The sequence below is a fragment of the Embiotoca jacksoni genome, unplaced genomic scaffold, assembly GCF_022577435.1.
Source record: "Embiotoca jacksoni isolate LCO1_2020_lvr unplaced genomic scaffold, fEmbJac1.0.p SCAF_1, whole genome shotgun sequence".
Classification (NCBI taxonomy): Eukaryota; Metazoa; Chordata; class Actinopteri; family Embiotocidae; genus Embiotoca; species Embiotoca jacksoni.
Genome location: NW_027185229.1, coordinates 23,607,714 through 23,629,907, shown reverse-complemented (window position 1 = coordinate 23,629,907; position 22,194 = coordinate 23,607,714). Strand labels below are relative to the sequence as shown.

Genomic DNA, 22,194 nt, shown 5'->3' with positions numbered 1-22,194 from the left:
TGCAAGTAGTTTGACAGTCGATTGTTAAAAGTATTTTTTTTTGAGTAAAATTCACAAACATGTTTTTGCCCTTTAGCTTCTAAATTGTGAGGAAGTTCTGCTTTTCTTTGTCTTGTGTCTAATATTCATTATTTGGTCAGTTGGTTGGTAAAGTTAACTGGTAATAGCAAAATAAAAAAAGTTCAGGTCGTGGGGTTGAAAAGAGGAAACGTTATCAGGAAGAGCTGCCATGTTGGGGGGTCTTGTATGTTTCTTCTTATCTGCCATCACTTAGCTTTTTGGCAGCAGAGTGTGCTATCAGCTCTGAGGCGCGACTGGATGATTCTGTCCAGGACTAATGACTGATAAAGATTAATGATAAACAAAACAAAAACAAGGATCAACCACTGGTATGTTACGGAACAACTGACACATCAATATGAATGCTAAAGGATATTAAGGGAAGATAACAGTTCTTAACAGATCTATAAGTGAGGTATATTTCCTGTCTTGTAACACTATACAGCTGACTGTGGTGGAATGAATGTATAGTGGATCTAAAATGGAAACTATAGTTAACACCCGTTGGGGCTCTAGACCCAAGTGGTCCCCGCTGTCGAGCACTTCAGAGGCAAAAGGTTTTATTTTTGTCTTCCAGGGGGAGTTGAAATAACCAAGATGCCTGAGAAACCGTAAGTGTATTGTGTTTCCGCCATTGTTTCCATTGCCAGCTGAAAGCATCAGTGTCATACTGTCATACAGCACATGGGTTTTATCAATAGAAAAACAAATTAAAGACAACAATAGCTCATTCTAGAATTGCTGATTCTTCATGTCTATACGTGAACGCTGATCTTGATTGCCTGTTTCTTTTGTGTTCTTTTCTATCCACAGACCAGAGGTAAGATTTGACAAAACAATCCTACTACTTTAAATACACGCACTTACATTAGGATTAAAGTAGACTAATAAATGTCACAGTATGATATCAAATCTTGTGCTTTTTTGCAGAGGAAATCTAAAATCTCAGCTTCTCGCAAGCTCATGCTGAAGGCGAGTTCTCGGCACAAATTTTTACCAGCAGCTTTGTCAGTCAATCAAACACTTTGATTTACTTTGGGTCTGGTGTTTCAGAGCATGATGGTTGCAAGGGCCAAAGAGGAGCTGGAGCAGGAGATGGTAGAAAAAGAGGAGCAGAAAGAAAACTACCTGGAAGATAAAGCTCCTCCGATGCAGACCAGTAGCATGTCCTTATCAGAGCTACAGGTATCATTGCACATTTACCACTAATACGCACATTAAAACTACCTATGCTTAGTGAAATATAGTTATTTCATGCATGGAGTGACATTAGTATCAAACGAATTACTTCTCTTACTTCCCACACAGACACTGTGTGAAGAGCTACATGCCAAAATAGATGCGGTGGATGAGGAGCGGTATGACATCGAAGCCAAGGTCATGCACAACAGCAGAGATGTGAGAATACATGACTGTAGGAAAATGGAAAATGTCTACGTCAACCGCAAATATTCATATTCAAAGCTGCACATATGACACAGTGTTTACATCACTTTCCTCCATACTTTCCCCACAGATCAAAGACCTGAACATCAAGGTGCTGGACCTGCGAGGGAAGTTCAAGAGACCCAACCTGAGGAGGGTGAGAGTCTCTGCTGACGCCATCCTGCGCTCCCTACTGGGCTCCAAACACAAGGTGTCTTTGGATCTGCGAGCTAACCTGAAGTCCGTCAAGAAGGACGACACAGAAAAGGTGAGTTCAGGAAAAGGACCGGCAGAAATACGGACTAAAGTGTCATCAGGAGCCGGTTTGTGGCCAAAAGACAATGATGCATATAATAATTTACTCTCCACGGCACACAAACTGCAGCTGTGGCTGAGATGTTTTTCCGATTTGCACACTGGGTCTTCAGCTGACTGACAAAGTGTGCAACACATTAATCTCTTAATAAAAAGGCTTCACAGGCAAAAACATGGAATGGAGTTATTGTAGACCAAAAGCTGTAAAAATATACATACAAATTTCAAATTAACTGTACAAAACATTGTTTTCCCTGAATCTAACTACCCTACAGTCATAAACATGTGTAACATCTGTCCTGTGTGGGCTGCAGGAGAAGACAGTGGAGGTGAGCGACTGGAGGAAGAACGTGGAAGCCATGTCAGGCATGGAGGGCCGCAAGAAGATGTTCGATGCAGCAAAAGACCCCAACCAGTAAAGGACAGTGTCACTGAACAAACAGCTGGCTTACATCTAATGTAAAATACCATCACTTGGAATCCAAAAAGGCAAATCCAGGCCCAAAATCAACACCTGCACACCTCACAAGGTCTTGGTATCTTATATTCAGCATTTTGTCTCAAAAATGTTTTTTTCCTTCCTGAAATAAACACATGCAGTCTCTCCTCACACTCTCTGAGTAACTTTTTGGTTTTGCAAAAAAAAAAAAGCTTGGAGTGATTTCTGAGTTTTTTTGTCAGCAAAAGTTCAGCAATCAGCAAAATGAAACCAGGTGAAAAACAACACTGCCACATGCATAGTGAAGACCCACTTTTAGCTAGGATATAAATCCTGGCCCAACAACCAGACTCCTATTTTAACTCCTATTTTAGTCCAGAACAAGAACCACACAAAAGTCAAACTCATCACCACAAAGAATCCATGTTCTAAAATGCAAATAAGGTAAAAAAAAAAAAACACCACAGCATAACTGCAAACAGGTGCAAAGAGAACTGCAACATGCAACATGTAACATGCAACATGCAAATCAGCAAGACAGCCACTCAAATTATGCAAGTTAGCACAAACAGCATACACGTACCTGGTGAGGAGGCTTTGATACCAGCGAGGAATGAATCCTTTGGTTGGAGTCAAGTCTGTCATCATGGTTTGCAGGACAGGAAACTTCAGCTGCAGCTCACCTGAGGGCCACAAACAGAGTCCCAGAGCGGCTGCAAGGACCTGTACGAACTCCAGTACTGCCTTTACAAATACAAATCTGTCCTGAGACGACATGGCCGCACTTCAGCGGGTTGAGCATCCTGTTCAAACACCTGGTGAACCATGTGGGCGGGGCATCAGCAGTTTAAATAGCCCGCTTCACTTGCTGCAACGAGTGGATGTCAGCAGAGCAGCTGGTCTTCAGGGCTTCATGCCACTCAGCCCCTCTGATAAAGAACCAAACGTCTCACTGTTTGCTGTTATTAACAAGAAGTCAAAACATATATGACTGGACAGTTTATTGAACACTAGAAGACTTTTGATTTAAAATATGTACTTTCATTTGAAATAAGACAGGAAGTTTGATCCACTGATGGTGACTAACTTTGACAAAAGACATTAAATTTGGGCTGACACGGATGTTGTACTATTGGCCACAGCTTCATTTTCCTTTGCGGTATATTCTGGAAACTCGTATATCTGTTTGCTCCAATCAGCAACCAGTGCAATAAAATTAAAGTAAAGCGTTATTTTCTAAATGTAGTTATTTTCTAAATGTACAGTTTGCGTATCAAGTGATTAATACTGAATGGTTAAAGCTGTTCTAATAGTTAGAAAATGAATCTGAGGTCTACGCCCAGTAGGATAAAACTTAATCTTCAGTGGAGTTTGGCTAGACGCATATATTTACACAGTGACTTCTAGTCTGGGAACATCAGGATACAGCTGTTGCCCAAAAAAAAAAAAAAGGCAGCATTTGTGTTGGTGGTCTTTGGGAAAACACTTTTACCATATAACCACATTTGAGTTAATAATAACATTTGCAACGAAAGCAGTCAAACACACAAAACCAAACATTACATTAATAAATGGAAATAATTATTATCATATTGATAGAAAATCCTATTTCATACTGATTTTTTTTTTTTATGTCTGTGTAATCAAGCTGAGGAAGGAGTGGGTTGAATTTGAACGCAATCCCAGAATTTGCTGTAATCCTGGCTAAAACATCCCTAGTACAAGTCGGCATTTTTCCTTCAATGCACCAAAAACCTTTGCTTGTCCCTCAGGCTGTTTCTTTTTCAGGGAATGAGGACAACTCATAAGGAAGACACTTAATGAGGAACACTAGTTTATGATCAAGACGGTGCAGCATTTGAACTGCCTGCAAGAATATGAATGATATAGCTCCCATGATCATGTGTTTCTAATTGGTTGTTATTCATATAAAACAGATACATTAACAGATCAATGAACAATTCTTGAATTTGAATAGGATAACAAGTAGAAAATGGCTCTAACAGGGATAGTATTTATCTGAAAATGTAATGTTTTCCATTTGAATTGCTTCAAACAGCTTTATCTGAACTGGATCACAGATTAAGCTGCTACTAAAACTAGATGCAAAACATATAAATGCATTAAGATGTGGGATGTCTTATCCTTTGATTTTTTTTTTTTTTTTTTTACTCTGCCTGACTCTCTTTATTAACTTCTCTCTTGTCTTTTACCAGAATCAAGAAAATGCTTCTGAGTGTTCTGAGGGAAACTATAGAGTGAGAAAGTTTGATCGACAATACCTCTACACCTTCATGTTTCATGGTAAACCTTGCACGGTGCCTTGCATTGTATTTTATTAAGGGGGCAGTCTTGGCACAGAATAATCTTTATCAAATGGACAATAATGGTGATGGTTGATTATCACAAGTATTGACAAATAACTGATCTATGGCACCTTGTAAGACCTTATAGCTCTGGTTCGGGTTTTACCTCGAAGTCCAGGCCTTTTTATATACCGTCTGTGGTCCAGGCAGATGGTTTGGTCCATCCATGTACGTTTTCATACCACAAGGTGGCAGTATCAGCTCACAGTCGGTTTACTGAGATAATGATAGATAATTCTAACCAACTAGTAACTTCAGAACACAACATTAATCACAAGAGGGTGTATTAATGTATTCATAACACAGTAAGTCCTGAAGGAGACTTGGTTGAGCTGAGGATCTCTGTCCAGACTGGTGCCATGCAGGGTTAAATGAAAATAGGCCTGAGGCTTTGTGTTGTTTGTTTCAGTTGAATCAGGTGCCAGACGGGTGGGGTTTGAATCAGGAGGAGAAAATTTATTCAGTCAGAGGAAGGTGGTTGGAAGTTAAAGCTGTGATTGGTTGACCTTCATAACTCTTCCTGACAAGTTTTGTTGTACCACACTCAACAGAATTTATTAACGTAAAATAAACATTTAAAAGCAAACTATTGTATTTTAATTTTATGAAATAACCAAAAAGTCATAAAAAGTATTGTAACTAATGTTAGAGACCTTTCTGTGGTTATTGTTCATGTGATTGTTCTGTGACCTCAGATTTGATTCACCTGTTCTGCAGTCAGAGGGTTTGCAGCTTTTACAATTTTACAGTATTTATGTACAATATGCAGGAGCTTTCTTCCTATTTACATTACAAACAGCAAAGAAAATCGATCATTTGACTATTTGCTTTCAAACGCCTCAATTATTTAGGGAACAAACATTTGAACTTTCTTATCATATATAAACAACCAGGACAAAAAATGGAAACAGACGGTAGACTCCAGGCTTGAGTCAAACTTACATCATAGAAATGACAAATTAGAATTTGATTGAAACAACTTAATACAAATACATTCCCAAGGCCTGTGTGTAAACAGTGTTGCAAACAGACACACACACACATAGCCTACATGAAATATAGTATACATGAAATAATAACACTTTTTGTTATCTAGCTAATAAATTAAGATTCTGGTCACTGCTTTTGTTTACACATTTTTCTGAAAGTCAAAACTCATGATGCCAAAATACCTCTGGCGTCCCTTTCCTTTCACTAAAAGCTTTTCAAAAACTCCACCAGTGTGAAGTTTACTGTGACAGATCTCCAGTAAACTGCAATTCATTTCGCCAACAGTGCTCCATCAGTACATATTTAATCGTTAACACTAACTGTCCTTTAGTGCCAAAAGTTTACGGTTTTGCAACATATCATGACGCAAAACTGTGCACAGATTTCTGTGGACTTTATGAAAACTTTACTTTCTGATGACTTAATGTGACTTGATTAAATCCTTCAGAACAATAATTATCTTAATATTTGATATCTGTATTAGGCCTAAAAAGAAATTACTTAATTCTGGAAGAAAAAAAAACATGAACAGACCTACCATAAGTTGTTGTACATTAATGTACACACACTTTGTCATTTTAAGTGTCAGCTATCAGAGACCTAAAATACTTATTATTAACTTTTAATTTTGCTTCTGGAGATTAAATGTATGTAGCTTGACTTAGACACTTGACACAGTGCTTGTGAAGTCATTTAGACAACACTTAAGACTTGGTGGATTGGATTTGGCAGAGGATCTAAAAAAAACAAAACAGCGACCTCTCCGTTAACAAAGCCACAGTTGGGCTGTAAGAGGATCTCTTTTTTTCAACAACCCTCACAAACAGAGCAACATTCACAAGAAACATCTGTTGTTGAGTCATCATCCCGACTGCGGGTCCGATACTACATCCCAGAAACACTGCTGGGAGTATCAAAGGGCTCGGCATGTTCATAAATGGTGCTGTTAATACAAGCTATTGCATGTAAGGACTGAGGGTAGACAAGATTAAAGGCAAAAGGAGTTTTATTTCCGTCTCTGCCTTTGCACGCTGTAATGGGAATAATGCCCAATAATTTGATTGCATAACACATATTTCTTTGGGAATAAACTGCAAGTAAAATTTGAGGATGTGGTATTGACTGGCAGAATCACAGAATGAAGTAACAATGAGCAAGAAGTTTATTTTCTTGGAAATCAGAGGAGCTTGAGCCGTGCCTCCGTGAATTCATATGCACACAGGAATAGGTTCACCATGACAACCTACCTAATGTCAGGCAGACCTGAGAAACTGAAACCTTTTGAGGAGCAGTAATCCTGCGCTGTTCGAACGAGGTTTTGAAAAGGTAAAAATAGACAATGCAAGTCCATGGAGAATGCATGTTTTCCCATCCTGGTTAATGCTATCTGCCATCTGTTTGCAGGTATGTGCCCACCCATTGTAGACATGGGCAGCTTGCCGCCATGTGATCTACTATTGGGTTTAAAAGCTTACGGCCCACATGAGAAGGACACAGTTGACAATTCCCCACTGAACTACATCTGAAGCACACATCGCACGATCTGGGTAAGTCTGGCTGCTCTTCTTATTGTCTTTTTAGACTGTAAACGGAGATTTTGGAATTATATCGAATCTAAAAATCCTCAGCTGTAGCATGTTTGCACCTTTCATACATGTAATTTCAAGCTGTCATAGATGCAGAATCAGGTATTGCGCTCACATGTGCAGGTGCTGCATCCTAAACATGTCAGACACAGAAGACGCCACGTATGAGTGAGTACATGATTCATCTCTGCAGAGATAAGAGTGATGTTAAAGTGATGCCAGCACAGATGGAATTAATTGTTATGCAAATATTTTTATTTTTCAGAGGACAACGTAAGTCAGTTTATGAACGCACACTCACGGGCCAGATAAGTTTTCACACTTTGTAATTACAGTCGTTTACAGACTGCAGATTTCTGCATGTTGTTCTTGAGAAAATGTGATGCTAAACAGCAGCTTCAAATAGATGCATGTATGTTGTGATAATGCTGCATGAATGTACATTAGACATACCATGCCCACATTTATTGTGATTGTGAAGTTCATTGCTGACCTCTGCTCTTTGCCTCTCTTTGTGGTGTGAAGGAGAGGAAGATATTGTTGGTATGTACTTAAACACAAACAATATCTATGAAAATAATGCAATTTGCTCTTGAATGCATCAAGCTTAAGAGACTACTATTTCTGCCACTGTTACCTGCTTTAAACACTTTGAGCCTTGCATTTTAAACATTCTTAGTTTCTTAACGCACTACATCTGTTAAGCTGCTGGCTTCGCCGCACAGCTTACTGTATTTTTGGCATGATGGTGCCACTGTAGAGGCAGCTGCTGTCCTTCAGCTTTTCTGACAGATTGACCTTTGTCCTCTCAGCCAGCCCTCTCTGTCTGAGACAAGAGATTGTACACCTCATATAAATCCCAGTGGATCTGTCCTTTCAGTTTAAATGGTGCAATGGGTCGCCATCAAAGACATAAAGGGTTGTACCTCTATTTCTGTCCATGAGGGCCACTGTGCAGCCTGCTGCTCCTGAAACAAGGCAGCACCTGTCTCCCTGATGGTGCCGGTTCTACTTTACTCAACTCAACTCGCTTTTGGTTTCAGGCATTTTTCTGGATTTTCTTTTGCCACTTCTAAGGGCCCCCTCAAGGCATTATTATAGTGAACACTGCATGAAACCACCATAACGTCATTTTCAAAATCACCTCAACAAAATTGCCTTTTACTTCTACAATTCAATGTTCCACTGACAAAAACAGCCAAAAAAGTTAATTGTGGGCTTCGTGCCTCTCCTTGGACTTCAGTCGTGTGAGCACAACACCTCGAGGGCAAGCACTGCTCTGAATCAAGCGGCAACCAACAGTAACGTCACCCATTGGTTTGTGAACTACCGTAATGAACCCTGCGTTCCAATATCCATAGTACCATACTATTTAGTATGCCAGAAAAATATTCAGCATGTCCTAATACATAGTATGTTAAATGTAGTCTGCCAATAGTACCAGGATGTCCCACTACATCCCGTTGTGTTTTGCCATATGCAGGCCAGCAGGCTACTCATGCTGTTCTGAACCACAATCCTCTGCACGGTGGAAGATACGTCACATCGACTGAGCCGCCGAGACAATTGGTGGCGCTAATGCTCGGCCTGCAAAATAAGGAAGAAGAACAAGCATTAAAAATAAAAGTACTTGTCCCAAAGCACATCATTTTTCTTTTTACTTCAAATTTCGTGCAACGGATCACGATGGATATGACCCAAGAGGGTCAAAGTTCAAAGTGCATTTTTATGACTACGTAAAATATCCCAATTGTTTACATACCATATGCAACAATACATACTTTTTAAGGGTAGCTGCAGTACATATTAAAAGTAAAAAGAAATAGTATACGAGTCGGAACGCAGGGAAAGCCTCGAGTTTGACTTCTTGGCTTTCGTTGAGATGTCGTCATGCTAGTTGGGAGCAGTTTGGAGCCAGAAGTGATCATATTTGGGACTAGCTGAGGCGGAGCGAGTGGTGGATCTGACCTCGATCTGATTGGAAAGCAAAGGACGCTACACCAAGCCCACCCATTGTGGAAACCTGACTGCACCACAGGCCTGTCAATCAAACAGACACGCCCCCAAACGCACTGCTTTTTGAAGCTTAATATATAATTAATGATGGGAATATTTTCAGATGGACAGCTAGAACACTGACACAAAGGAAGGACTTTAGCTAATGAAACCATAACATTTTGTGAAAACATTTTATTGAGTCTGTAATTCATGAAAGAAGTTGAGAAGTCAGCCTCATTATGATAGTTAAGCAGTTTATCCAAAGATGTATCATTGTCAAGGCACTTATTTCAGTTTTCGTGAATGAGTTAGTTCATTTAAAAAAAAGGCTTAAAATATATAAAAACCAAACAAGCTGAAGATGTTTTGAAGAGTAGACCTCTGACCTCTTTATTTATCCAATTTTTTTTATTTTCTTAATTTGACTGACTTGTTTTCAAACAAAAATCGTTTTAATAGCTTAGTCTATGTGTTTGTAATGTACTGTTTATATTAAATTCAAATATATTTTATATGCCAGATTTTATTGTTACAAAAAAAATGTAATTTAAAAAAAATTATATAAACCCTATGGCGATGACCCTAGCTGCCCTTGCATAGCAACAGTAACCAAGAGGGCAGGGCCTAGAAAATGGCTTTCGAATGTCATCAGCAATGGTGGCCCTAGCTGCAGTTGCACAGCAACAGTAGCGGAGAGGGAGGAGCCTAGTTGCAGTCGCCTAGCAACAGTAACCAAGGCATTAGAACACAACAAAGAAGTTATTCTTATGATGTCATAATCAGGCTAGTTAATTGGCTTTCAAAGAATTCCATTCATATTGCCTTCCTTTCAGCCAAGAGGACCAGACTATATACACTCTGTGCACACTCTGACTACATAATAATTCGAACGAAGGACACATTCTCACACCGCGCACGATCTTACAAGATCAACTACATTAACACTTTACACACGATCATTTTGTCTGAAATGGCTTCATTACAAAGATGTACTTACAGGGCTCTGGTGTTTTCGTCACAGGATAAAATCAATGAGGCCCAATTGAGTAATTGGAAGCCAGCCCCACCATCTGAGAACCAAGTGAAGAGGAAATACCCGAGCAAGACTGCTGCAGAGAAGGATGAGTCGGATAGAGCCAGATATATGGAGGTTCAACAGTATGGCAGTGACAAAGGATTCAGCCAGTCAGTCAATGCAGCGCTGATCAATAAGGAAAATAAGATGCTGATACAGTTCAAGAAACAAAAGGTCAAAGAAGAAAAAGAGTACAACAGGCGGGCTGACGAGGACATGACCCGTTTTTCTATAGAAGCTGGAAAACAAGGGGAGGAAAAAGCTTACTTGCAAATCCGTAAAAGGCGGGATGTCGCATATTACAACCTCGAACAAATAAGGCAGAAGAAACAATTGAAACAGATGGCGGAAGAACTGAAAAGAAAAGAGGGAGACTATGTAACGAGACTGAAAAAAGAATATGAAGAGGAGATTGGAGCCCGGGCCTTACAAAATGCAGAGTATAAGAAAAGAGCCACAACAGAGCGGCTTGAGGAAATCTCAAAACAAAACCTTGGGAAAAACAAAACGGCAGAAGGCTTGTACATGGATGAATATAGAAAACAAATTCAGCGTGAAATGGACAGAAAGTTTCAGCTGGGGAAGAAATACCAAGCTGAAAGAATAAGACAGCAGCAGTTACGCTCAGAAAAAGCAGTTGATAATTTGGCAGCCATAAAGAAAAAGCAGGCTGAGTTGATGGCTCTGGAGCAGAGTAACATGGGCGAAGGTTTAGATGAGCTAAAAGCCAAAGAGGCTAAACAGCGGAAGGAGAACAAGGAGAAAACGGCTGAAATGTTCAAGTCTATAGCAGAGTCCAGAAATGCGATGATAAGGCGGAAGGAGGAGGAAAAATTAACTGAGCAAAAGAACAATTGGGAGTGGCGTGAACACCAAATCCAGACTGAATACTTGTGTAATATAAAACAAAAGGAAAAGGATCAAGAGAAGAGACAAAAAAGGATCGGTGTTAACGACGTCAATTTTGCCATGATGGCAAAAAAACAAGCCTTTGCTGAGCAGCTGAGGAGGGAGGAACGAATGACCGAAGCGAAGATCGCAGAACAGGCTTCTGAGATGGAACGACGCCGTCACCAGCATCTCCACGGTGAACTTCTCAAAGCTGTGGGACTCCTTGACATTCCTCAAGATGAGTCAGACGAGGATGAGGTGTCCGACGACCAACAGACTGGTGGTCCGTTGTTCGAACACTGTATGTTGCATTGCCCTCTACTCCATCCGGAGCTCAACATCACGCCTGTTCCAATGGAGGCCAAGGAGTCCAGCAGTCTACCACAACCTCGAGAACCCGCACAGCAGAATTTTGCTCAACGGGAGTACGTTGGATGTATCGACTACAAAATATCCACCAACACACATCAGCCGACAAATGTTGTCCTCCCACCCATTTGCACAAGCAGACAGCAGCCCACAAAAACTGTCCACCCACGCGTTTTCGCAAGTAGAAAGGAGCCCACAAAAACTGTCTTCCCACGCATGTTCACAAGTAGAAAGCAGCCCACAAAAACTGTCCACCCACGCGTTTTCGCAAGTAGAAAGGAACCCACAAAAACTGTCCTTTCACCCATTTCCACAAGTAGAAAGGAACCCACAAAAACTGTCCTTTCACCCATTTCCACAAGTAGAAAAGAACCCACAAAAACTGTCCTCCCACCCGTTTCCACAAGCAGAGAGCAGCCCACAAAAACCGTCCTTTCACCCGTTTCCACAAGCAGAGAGCAGCCCACAAAAACCGTCCTTTCACCCGTTTCCACAAGCAGAGAGCAGCCCACAAAAACTGTCGTCCCACCCGTTTCCACAAACAGAGAGCAGCCCACAAAAACCGTCCTCCCACCCGTTTCCACAAGCATAGAGCAGCCCACAAAAACCGTCCTCCCACCCGTTTCCACCGACCAAAAGCAATGCACAGACACTGACACCAAGGCCTCTCAGCAACCCTCAAAGGAACATTCACAGACACTGACCGAGACTCAATCGATCGATTCAGACGACGAGGACATGAGATTCAATTTCCACCGACGCCGAACAGATATCACCAAATTTTGAGAAAACGTCCCGCGAGTGTAGATAAAATGATAATAGCTATTTTACAATTTAAATCTTTGACCGAACGCACCGCAATACCCGCAGTTAGTAGACAACGCGTTTATCCCCTGAGCCACAGCTGCACACATAGGCTATAGTCAATTAACTTAATCTAATTACGTTAACCCCCGCCCCAAACATAAATTCACAGAAAGAACAGTTATAGTTTTATTTAAAAAATGTTGGATAGTGGTTTGATTTTGGAGGCAACCACTGAAATCAAATAGCACCAACCAAAGAAGTAAAACTATTACTATTACTACTAAACTACTAGCCCCCAAAAACTGTCCTTTCACCCTTTTCCACAAGTGGACAGCAGCCCCCAAAAACTGTCCTTTCACCCTTTTCCACAAGTGGACAGCAGCCCCCAAAAACTGTCCTTTCACCCTTTTCCACGAGTAGATAGCAGCCCCCAAAAACTGTCCTTTCACCCTTTTCCACAAGCAGTTATAGTTTTATTTAAAAAAAATTTGGATAGTGGTTTGATTTTGGAGGCAACCACTGAAATCAAACAGCACCAACCAAAAAAGTAAAACTATTTTTTTTTTTTTAAAACTGCAATGCCCAAATATCAAAATAAAACTACCCCAAACATTATGTAATATTTTAAAAAAAATAAAATAAACCATTCAAAAATATATGACGTATCGACTAACATTTCTACCACTGCAGGAACAAGGCTGTATTTAACGCAGATGATATTTGGATACAGTAACCCGTGCCTTCTTGCACATTTACAGTTTCAGCATGAATACAGCAGTCATACCGTTTTTTAAAACAAGTCCTTCTCTCATTAATATAGGCCTTAAAAAGGCTGCCGTGGGGTCGCTTCCTGTGAATGCTGAGATCAGCTCCACCGTCAGGACAGGAAATCCACACAAAACACACAAAATCATATACATTTTAGTCAAAGCAATTTTGTAGTTGATATGTATTTAATTATTTTGTCAAAACTGTAATGTGAAAACTATTAATTAATTTAATTGTTGCATATCTTGACTGTTTCATTTAGAATTCTTTGAAGAATAATATACTCTGCATAACTGCATTCAGCTGAATTTGATTGAAAACTGACAGCTGTGGTTATTAGATGTGACACCACAAGCTGATACTCCTCTAAACCCAAATTTCTTTAGAACAGATATAGGCCAGTAAATATAACTCTGCAAGTGCAATGGCTGCCACACAGGGCAGGAATAGTTAATTAAAAACAAAAACAAAAATGTTGTTTTCTTAAAATAATTAGCCTCTTATTTATACCATAAGACATCTTACAATGTTTAATGTTTGTCATGTTATATAGATTGTTCTGTTTTGTTCTATGACAATAAATGGTTGCACCTATAACACACACACAATGCTCTGCTGATACTTTACTTTCAGACTCTACTGCACTATTAGCTTAAGTTAGTGTATATTAGTGGACTTCTGAACACATATCGATGGTACCAGGTACCGTCCAGTGACAATGGAAAACCAGACCCAAAGCGAGTGGAGGATGAGCCGAGCTGGTACTGTCAGTGAAGAAGGGGCTTTAGTGAGCAATGTAGGTCAGGTTGTGTTCTCAATAGAGGACCTCAGGGAAGGAAGCAGCATGAGCACAATGCTCACTTTCATTTTCAGGCCTGTTAGAGGTCCTCCTACATGCAGGTTGGTTTACCTACTTTGCAGTGAAAAGAGGCTGAGTTTCCCTCGGTGGCCGAAGGGACTAAAGGTTAGGATGTTGTTGTTTTTTCCCACAGAGGCCCAATGAGGTTAACACACAGCAGAAAACCTAGAAGTAACTGAAGGAAAGCTGGTGGCAGAATTCTAAAATACATTTTCATACTTCAGTGACATCTGAATATTTTATTTTATAATGTATAATCAGCATTGGAATTGGATTTACTTCCATGGAAAGTATTTACTTGGACAGCATTGTTAAAAAAAAAAAAAAAAAACATTGCATGAGCATCATTGAAATCAAGCCAAACATACTATATTACGAATATATATATATATTTTTATAGAGGAATGAGTGGATAAAATATGTACTGAAACAGCAGACCAGTACAGAACATTTCAACAAAGCAAGTCAGAATATAAATCCATATATACTCCACATATACGAGGAGGTAGAAAAGGAGGTGGACGGTAGTACTGCTTATGCTGATACGTTTACATGCCAGTTATAAACAGACATATCTTTGGTTTTAATACATTGAAATGTAATTTTTAGAATACATAATTAAGACATTTAGACTGCTATTCCATGAAAAACATAATTTTTTTTTCAAGTGCTAAGAAAAGACAGTCCTGTTTTCAGCTTCATGACAATTAATATTTCAGATTATCCAACTGTTTTATAAATGCTTCATGGAACTAAATGACCAGATTTGCAGATACATGGTTTTCACTGAGCGGTGGTAATACAACCTGTGATTCTGTTCATCAATGTACTCATAGTATCTGCTGAAAATGTGGTTATTGTTGAGTTGCACAGTTTGGTTTATAGCAGCATATTTAACACCAAAACATAAATTATGTAGGTTTGTGCAAGGTAAAAAATCTATTATGACAGATTTTAAGCATTTTTCAGTTACATTTTGCTTTTTCTGTACAAAACTAAGCAGACACGTCTGAAACAGGACTGATGCCTTTCTGTCTTTTGTTAGTTGCTATTTTACTCTGACACTCTTCTGTTTTCTTTTTAATGGATAAAAAAACAAAAAACAAAAAAAAAACATCATTTATGACAAAAAATTGGTCATTATGAGCAACAAAAATGACCACAATGCGCTCATACACAAATCCGTTGTTTGTGTCTTTGTTACCGGGCAGGGACTCAACACATTTAAGTTATCTGTGATGATAATCTAAAGCTGCCTCTTCTTTTAACTCTGGAAGACAAACATGTCCACACCTGCATGCCTTTCTTGTCCATCAGCACTGACAGATGATCATCTCACTTACAGTATGTGCGCATGAGTTCCTTTCAACTCCCACATTATTGACAACCTTGTCTTCCTTTCAATCAAAAACCAAGAGGAGAATATTGAGTGTTAGTCAACAGTCACACTTTGATTATTTGGCCTCAGCTAGTTTTGAATTAAATCAGTGTTAAAAAGAAAATACATCAGCACCATCGTCAACATATGAAACCCACACATTTTAAAGAGATTCTTATCATTGGACCAGCAGTCTGCAGGAGGATTAAAGGTCAGGGTCTTTAGTAGCCTTGGTTTTTATCTCTTAGAGCTGTCTGGAGTGTCATTGATCTCTACATGTCAGTGTGAGCTCTCTGCAGCTTGTCTGCTTCACTAAGTGCTGACTTATCACTGACCTTCTCCTCTTTCAGCAGATGCTGAAGAAAATGAAGGAGGTATGAACAGCTTATTTACTAAGAGCAGAGGCGTCTGTGTGTCTGCGTGTGAGTCGGAAGAGAAAAATGTTGCTGCTTGGGTTTTTTCATGCACTAAGTATTTCTTTTCTTTTTTATAAGCTTTCTCCAAAACTAAGGGTTTTATTTTGTTTTTTCTTATTACGGATACACAGGAGAGGCGAGGCCCAAGCAAAAGTACGAGCAGAGTTTACAAATATTTGTATAAGTCAAACTAAAATTTAAATCAACTTTGGAAACATGACCAAGTCAAAACACTTTTTTTTTTTTTCCCTCCATCTTTCTCAGGCCTGGTTTCATGCCTTTGGCAGCTCCTAAGATCCCAGATGGAGAAAGAGTGGACTTTGATGTGAGCTCATCTCAGGACTGATCCACATTTACTGCTGCAAGCTGTTCTTTGGGCTTTGGATAACTTTTTCAGCTCACATTTCTTCCTGTGATTTCAGGACATTCATAGAAAACGAATGGAAAAGGACCTGACTGAGCTGCAGACTTTGATTGAAGATCACTTTGAGAAGCGAAAGAAGGAGGAAGAAGAACTTATTAACCTCACGGATCGAATTGTACGTCTGTGTCTTCTACTGCATGTGCAGTTTATCATGGATCCAATAAGTGGTGTTAAAGTTACAGTTTGCGTTTACAGAATTTGTTTTGGTCCTTTTCTGTATCAGGAGAAACGCAGGTCTGAGAGAGCAGAGCAGATGAAGATCAGAGCGGAGAGAGAACGAGAACGGCAGAACAAACTAGCAGTATGTACAATTAGGAATGTTTTTATTAAAATCACATTTACAGATCATAACTAAAATACACTATTTAATCAAATATCTAGATAAAGTAAATAAATGATTATTTAGTCGTCTATCTATGAATTATACTTTAATTTGGCCAATTTCCATTAATGTTACTGATCAAATTAGTGTAACTGAATGATCAAAAGTACATTTTGCCCTCCAGGAAGAGAAATCGAGAAAAGAAGAAGAAGAAGCCAAGAAGAAAGCAGACGATGATGCAAGGAAGAAGATGATTCTGTCCAACCTGAGTTTCACTGGATACAATGTGATGATTCTGTTGATCATTAAAACGTCATACAGTCTGATAAGAGGCATACAACATGCTGCGTATTAATATGCATCACCACGTGTGCTTCATACCCACCCAGCAGACACAGACAGGGGCAAAAAGACAAACGGAAAGAGAAAAGAAGAGGAAGGTCCTCAATGATCGGCGCAAGGAGCTAAACATCGATCACATGAAGGAGGAAAAACTCAGGTAAAAGGACACAATTAAAAACTCTGACTTTTCACCCAAATTCACAATTAGAGCTCTGTCAATTCATTTGAAATATTTTCCATAACCAATCTCAGATCAAATTCCAGCTCATTTATCATCTGAACACAATAAACTGCCTTCACATTACCGTCTGTGCTGACACAGGGAAAAAGCGAAGGAACTGTGCGACTGGATGCGCCAACTGGAGGCAGAGAAGTTTGAACTTCAGTGCAAGTACACAAAGCAGAAGTACGAGGTAAAACAGAAAGTCGTGTTGTCTCATTACAACATCAGAAACACTGAATTAACAGATTGTCGTCTGCAGGCCAAAATACAAACAGACCATGACAGAGATTTGTGTCAACGTCTACCAACAGGTTTCTTACGAAATGAGCACTTTACCGTGAGAATAAAGTAAAAATAAAAAAATAGACAAAGTAACAGTGGAAGTGCTAAAAACTGAAATATGACAGATTTAATAGTCTGTTCCAGAGTGCTGCAGCATTGCCCAACAAAAGCAGAGAAAAGACAACTACAGAGAAACTGATGATCAAAAAAAAAGAAGTCATCCAAACATTTTACTGGAAAAGTCGTCGACTAACAGGTTCGTTTGATTATTGGCCAGTTGAAGCTTTCCAAAAGGCTTTTCCTTATCTTTACACAAAACTTGTTCTTGCAGGTGCAGAATGAACTAATAAATTCACATACAACGTTGTACATTTTGCAATGTGGCAATTTAACAACATCAAGTCATGGAAATTCCGCACAAAATAAGTTACTGCAACTGACCTCTCTTACGTTGAGCTAGTTACCTGTTGTAATGGAACAATTAGGAGTGAGCCTACGTTTTTTTTGGTCAGCTATGTTTCATCTATATGGGATACTAAGCTGTATTACTGCCATAAAAACAAAAAGGAAAGAAAAATAATCAAAATTAAAACTGCAAGCAGTGATGTACGGGCCCTCGCACTCCCGCGCGCCGTCTCCCCGACGTGCAGCGCACGAGGGACCGCGTATCCCGCTTAAAGTTGCTATTTTTGTCTCGTTTCCTGTCTCCAGCAGGGGGCGCTGGCGAGCCGTTTGGCCACGCCCACTCGCAAAACACATATCAGATGTATCCTCTCACCACGCCGGATGTACGCGACACGTTTCGTGAGGTTTCAAGCATCCGTTGATCTTAAACATCAACTTCCTGTGTCACCGCGAGACATCCAACTTTGCCGCATCGTCACGGCGACGCCCATTGACAAAGTCGAACGAATGTCTCAATATATCATCAACTACATGTTTAGGTTATTGTGACCCGACTTTAGGTTCATGGGATCAACCAGCTCGACGTAGAATGTGAAAGTATGAAAAGTGTCATTTCCAGTGGCCAACAGGGGGCGCTATGACTATGAGCGAATATTACCACACAGGGGTCTTCAGGGCGGGGGGCTGTTATAAAGTAACGAAAAGTAACGCAAAGTAACGCAAAGTAAACGTAAAGTAACGCAAAGTAAACTTAAAGTAACAAGTAACGCAAAGTAACGAAAAAAAAAATGAAGCTCAGACGTTTCCTTGTGTTACCTGTGTATTTTAAAGCTGAATATCACGTTTTATATTTGTACACTGAGAGCTCATCACACTCCTGGTTTTATACACCTTAGTTTGAACTGTGACCAAAAAAAAAACTATAGTATGACTTTTTTATGATGTTTTTGGACGAATACATACATTGCTTCCACTGTGCCTGTTTTAGTATACAATAGGTGTTTTTTTTTTCGGTTTTATTTGACGATATGCCTTAGCATAACTTCAAATTTTTGGGATGAAAAAAAAGGTCATACTATAGTATGACGTTGTGGACGAAACACTACGCCTTGACTTTTTCCTCATATTTTAGACAACATACTAAAGTATTAAGTATTTTAAATTTTTTTTGGGCCGAAAAGAAACATCATATGGCGTCATATATCGTATGACTGTTTGGTTATTTTTTGGGTCGATGAAAAAGTCATACTATAGTATGACGGTTTGGACGACCTGTGTGACTTATTCTTCATATTTTATACGACATACTAAAGTCTTAAGTGTTTCATATTTTTTGGACTGAAAAAAAAATGTCATACATATGACTTTTTTTTTAATTTTTGGGACGAAGAAAATCTCAGCCGTTCGTTTTATTACATTTCGCAAAGTTTTTATGAGGGAATTTCATATTTTTAATGACGATGTAATCATTTTATGATGTAAAGTATTGCTGCCAATCAACTTTTCTACTCCTTTTGCACAGATCACCGTGCTGAGAAATCGGGTCACTGATCATCAGAAAACGTAAGTCTGTTCTGCTTTCTGCTTTCTCACACATGTACTGCATGAAACCAAGTGGTAATAAATTATTTCATTTTTTTGGACAGCAGACCTTTCACCCAGATGGGCGGAAACACAAAACCATGACAAATAAGTGAGAAAAGACAGAAAGCAAACAGTACGCACAATAATAATCAGGGAAACCCTGCTTAGAATCCAAAGTCTGACCTCATGTAAAGGTTTTTGTAGTGATCTCATCAGGTTTCCACCTCCTCCCATTCCCCCCCTCCCCCCTACCCCCTGCTTTTCTTACTACACCGGTCTCCATTTGTTTGAGACGGCATCATTAACTGGGTTATTGTGCCAGATGCCCGACAGCACGGCTAAAGTTCCTGAGCACACCTGACCAAACAGGACCGGGGAAACAAAAAGCATTCGCAGATGAGAGGTATTTTAAGAAAGGGGCAGCCTGGGATATCCGTGAACAACAAATATATTCAGTCTCAATGGTGAGAGATGGTCTGTGATGGAGGTACAACAGCTGACAGATCTCGTCTGCCATGTGACATCATCCGTGTTCATGTAGCTCACAATAAAACAGTGACTGATCCCTGCTGCCATCCAAATCATCCCTCCCGTTGATCTCATGTACTGTACGCTGCACCACAATGTACTACAATGAGGACTCCAAACAAAACTATACAAACGCCAGAATTGTTTTTTTTTTTTATCTGCAGAATTTTGCTTTTCAAACCAACAACAACGTGACAGCAATTGAACTTTTCAAACAACTTTAACTTTGAAATAGAATCAAATAGTGTCTTAAATGCAAAGTTCATCCAAATTCAGACAAAACAGCTAATATTCATTTTTTAATAATAAGTTGTCGGACATAAATGCCGAAAACTATAACTTGTAACCACCTAAAATGGATCAGTTTATGCTTTCATGGGTAAACTGCAGGGGTCAAGAACCTGTGTAGCAACAGCAGATAAAGATAGCAGTCAGCTATTTGTTAACAAATCCCCTTCCAACAGGACACCGCTATGAAAAGCTTCAGTTGCTCCAGTATCCGAGGGCTGCAGCAGCTTTTTGTAGGGTGGAGGTTTTAAACCTAGGGGTCGTGTCCCTGAAAGGAGTAAAGATAATATTTGAAGTATGAGATTCTAAAACATAAATCATCTTTAAGTAGTACAGTAAAAAAAATTTACACACATTTTTACACATTGAAAATTATTCAAATTAAATTAAAATAATTAAAAATGTTCATTTGAGAAGGGAAAACTCTCGTCCTGCAACTCGCTGCCGTTTACACAGTGTCACAAGGACTTACTGCTTTGTTGAACAGGATGACAAGCAAAAAAGACTCTTACCTAATGTGATGAGAACGGCAGTTTCACAATGCCTTCTCAATACGATTATGGTCTGCAGATGTTCAATGCAAGTTCAGGAAAACATTTAAAGCCAAGCTTTTCAAACTATGAGCATACATTGCTTCTCATTAAATCAAAACGTTAGGACTACAGTTTCCTTTCATTTCCAAGAATTTCCCCGAAATTGAATGCAGTTACAGAGAGTGATTTGTTTCCATAAAAAGTGAATTTCTAGTGTTCAAACGTTTGAAGGAAAGGCACAATGACCGCAGCCACTCAGCTCAGCCGATATGATTCAACACATATATTTGTGTGTTTCCAATGAAAGGGAATATGCATTTGAGCAGTGCAAATGAGCACTAACTAGGTGATCGTGTGCTGACTGGTCTGATGAATCTCTGCCGCCTTTCTCTTTATTCTCAGCTCAAAGGGCGGCAGGACCAAGCGTGGCCTGAGGAAGTAACATCACACGTCAAGTGGAGGAAAAGTGGCGACATCAGGCATCCACGAATAATGTTTTCTAAACACTTGAACATGCAAGAACAAAGCTACAACACTGAAAATTTAAGACGCTCTTAAAAATCGTACCTGTGAAAAGAAGTGCATGCTTATTTCACCTGAAGAAATGTAGCAGTCAAACAGTTTCTTGTAGCAGATCACGTGGTGCATTTTGTTAATTTGACACTAATCTGAAAGAATATTTTTTAATTTAATCTAATATTTTTGTCCCATGACTGACTGTCACTTTGAGAATACTTTGAAAAGCAAAGTTGAAACTAATCAATTGTTTTTTTTTTCTGTGTAGGGTTTGTGATTGCAACCAGTAAAAAAACAAAAAAAAAACAACTTTACATAACAAACTGGGAATAGTGTGTTATTCATCTGTTGTTTGTGGGAACTTTCGGCTGAGCATCAACTGCATGATCATTCTAAAAGCCGCACCTTCTATTATGAGGCCAGATTAGGTTTGCCAAAATTGGGCTTGTGTTGAATTTATCGTGTGGCACATTCGGGTTTGTTTACTTTGGCTAAAATCCCATTTTACTGATGGCTTTTGAATATTAGTCATCCAGGCAGGCTTGATGTTTGCGGGCAATGTTTGTCTTAAATGACCACAAATGAGCACATAAATCAATCAGCACTAAATGAAATAATTAAGAAAAGCGATCAGATGTGCCAGAAGTCTCATGAAACTAAATATTACCGGCGACCCGAGAGTTCCCTCCTGAGTGTGGATTATGTGTTTAGAACTGTGGAGGAACAAAGTTCAACTCTACTGAACAATTACATAATACACTGAGTGCAACAGCAGCTGCAGAGCCTGGTTCTAATATCTTGTTCTCAAACATCAGAATAAATCAAGAGGGTGGAGTAAACGGGATCAGAGAGACGTGTTGCTAATCTGCCCGGAAGCATTTCAAACTCTTCAGCCAAAACTTAAAGGGGTGTGACAAGAGGTGAGAAACTCGTTTGTGCTATAACACTGACCATGATAAATGACAAATAATGAACTCCCCCTGAGTGTAGTGATGTATCACTTGT

The 22,194-nt window shown here is 39.4% G+C and overlaps 2 protein-coding genes across 4 annotated transcripts; both read left to right on the top strand.

Annotated features, from left to right (window-relative positions):
- Positions 1-772: 772 nt before the first annotated feature.
- Positions 773-2,412, top strand: LOC138197669 (troponin I, slow skeletal muscle-like). Its single transcript, XM_069148530.1, has 5 exons — positions 773-1,032; positions 1,114-1,245; positions 1,369-1,458; positions 1,577-1,753; positions 2,115-2,412. The coding sequence occupies exons 1-5, from the start codon at positions 952-954 to the stop codon at positions 2,217-2,219; spliced, it is 585 nt and encodes a 194-aa protein (XP_069004631.1). The 5' UTR covers positions 773-951; the 3' UTR covers positions 2,220-2,412.
- A 5,283-nt stretch (positions 2,413-7,695) lies between these two features.
- On the top strand, positions 7,696-22,185 carry LOC138197761 (troponin T, cardiac muscle isoforms-like). 3 transcript variants are annotated; one of them, XM_069148668.1, is made up of 11 exons: positions 7,696-7,724; positions 15,680-15,700; positions 15,874-15,895; positions 16,007-16,067; positions 16,165-16,281; positions 16,390-16,467; positions 16,673-16,774; positions 16,881-16,987; positions 17,153-17,243; positions 19,263-19,303; positions 21,076-22,185. In XM_069148668.1, the coding sequence occupies exons 4-11, from the start codon at positions 16,017-16,019 to the stop codon at positions 21,113-21,115; spliced, it is 627 nt and encodes a 208-aa protein (XP_069004769.1). In that variant the 5' UTR covers positions 7,696-7,724; positions 15,680-15,700; positions 15,874-15,895; positions 16,007-16,016; the 3' UTR covers positions 21,116-22,185. The 3 variants fall into 3 exon arrangements, with proteins under 3 accessions (XP_069004769.1, XP_069004760.1, XP_069004753.1); XM_069148659.1 differs by having other exon boundaries at positions 16,878-16,987; XM_069148652.1 differs by having other exon boundaries at positions 7,710-7,724; positions 15,677-15,700; positions 16,878-16,987.
- Positions 22,186-22,194: the final 9 nt, after the last annotated feature.

Coding starts and splice junctions, on each gene's coding strand:
- LOC138197669 (XM_069148530.1), top strand. CDS start 952: ATGTCACAGTATGATATCAAATCTTGTGCTTTTTTGCAGAGGAAATCT. Junction 1,459..1,576: donor TCATGCACAACAGCAGAGAT/GTGAGAATACAT, acceptor CTTTCCCCACAG/ATCAAAGACCTGAACATCAA. Junction 1,754..2,114: donor AGAAGGACGACACAGAAAAG/GTGAGTTCAGGA, acceptor TGTGGGCTGCAG/GAGAAGACAGTGGAGGTGAG.
- LOC138197761 (XM_069148659.1), top strand. CDS start 16,017: ATGCCTTTGGCAGCTCCTAAGATCCCAGATGGAGAAAGAGTGGACTTT. Junction 16,988..17,152: donor ATGAAGGAGGAAAAACTCAG/GTAAAAGGACAC, acceptor GTGCTGACACAG/GGAAAAAGCGAAGGAACTGT. Junction 19,304..21,075: donor GTCACTGATCATCAGAAAAC/GTAAGTCTGTTC, acceptor CTTTATTCTCAG/CTCAAAGGGCGGCAGGACCA.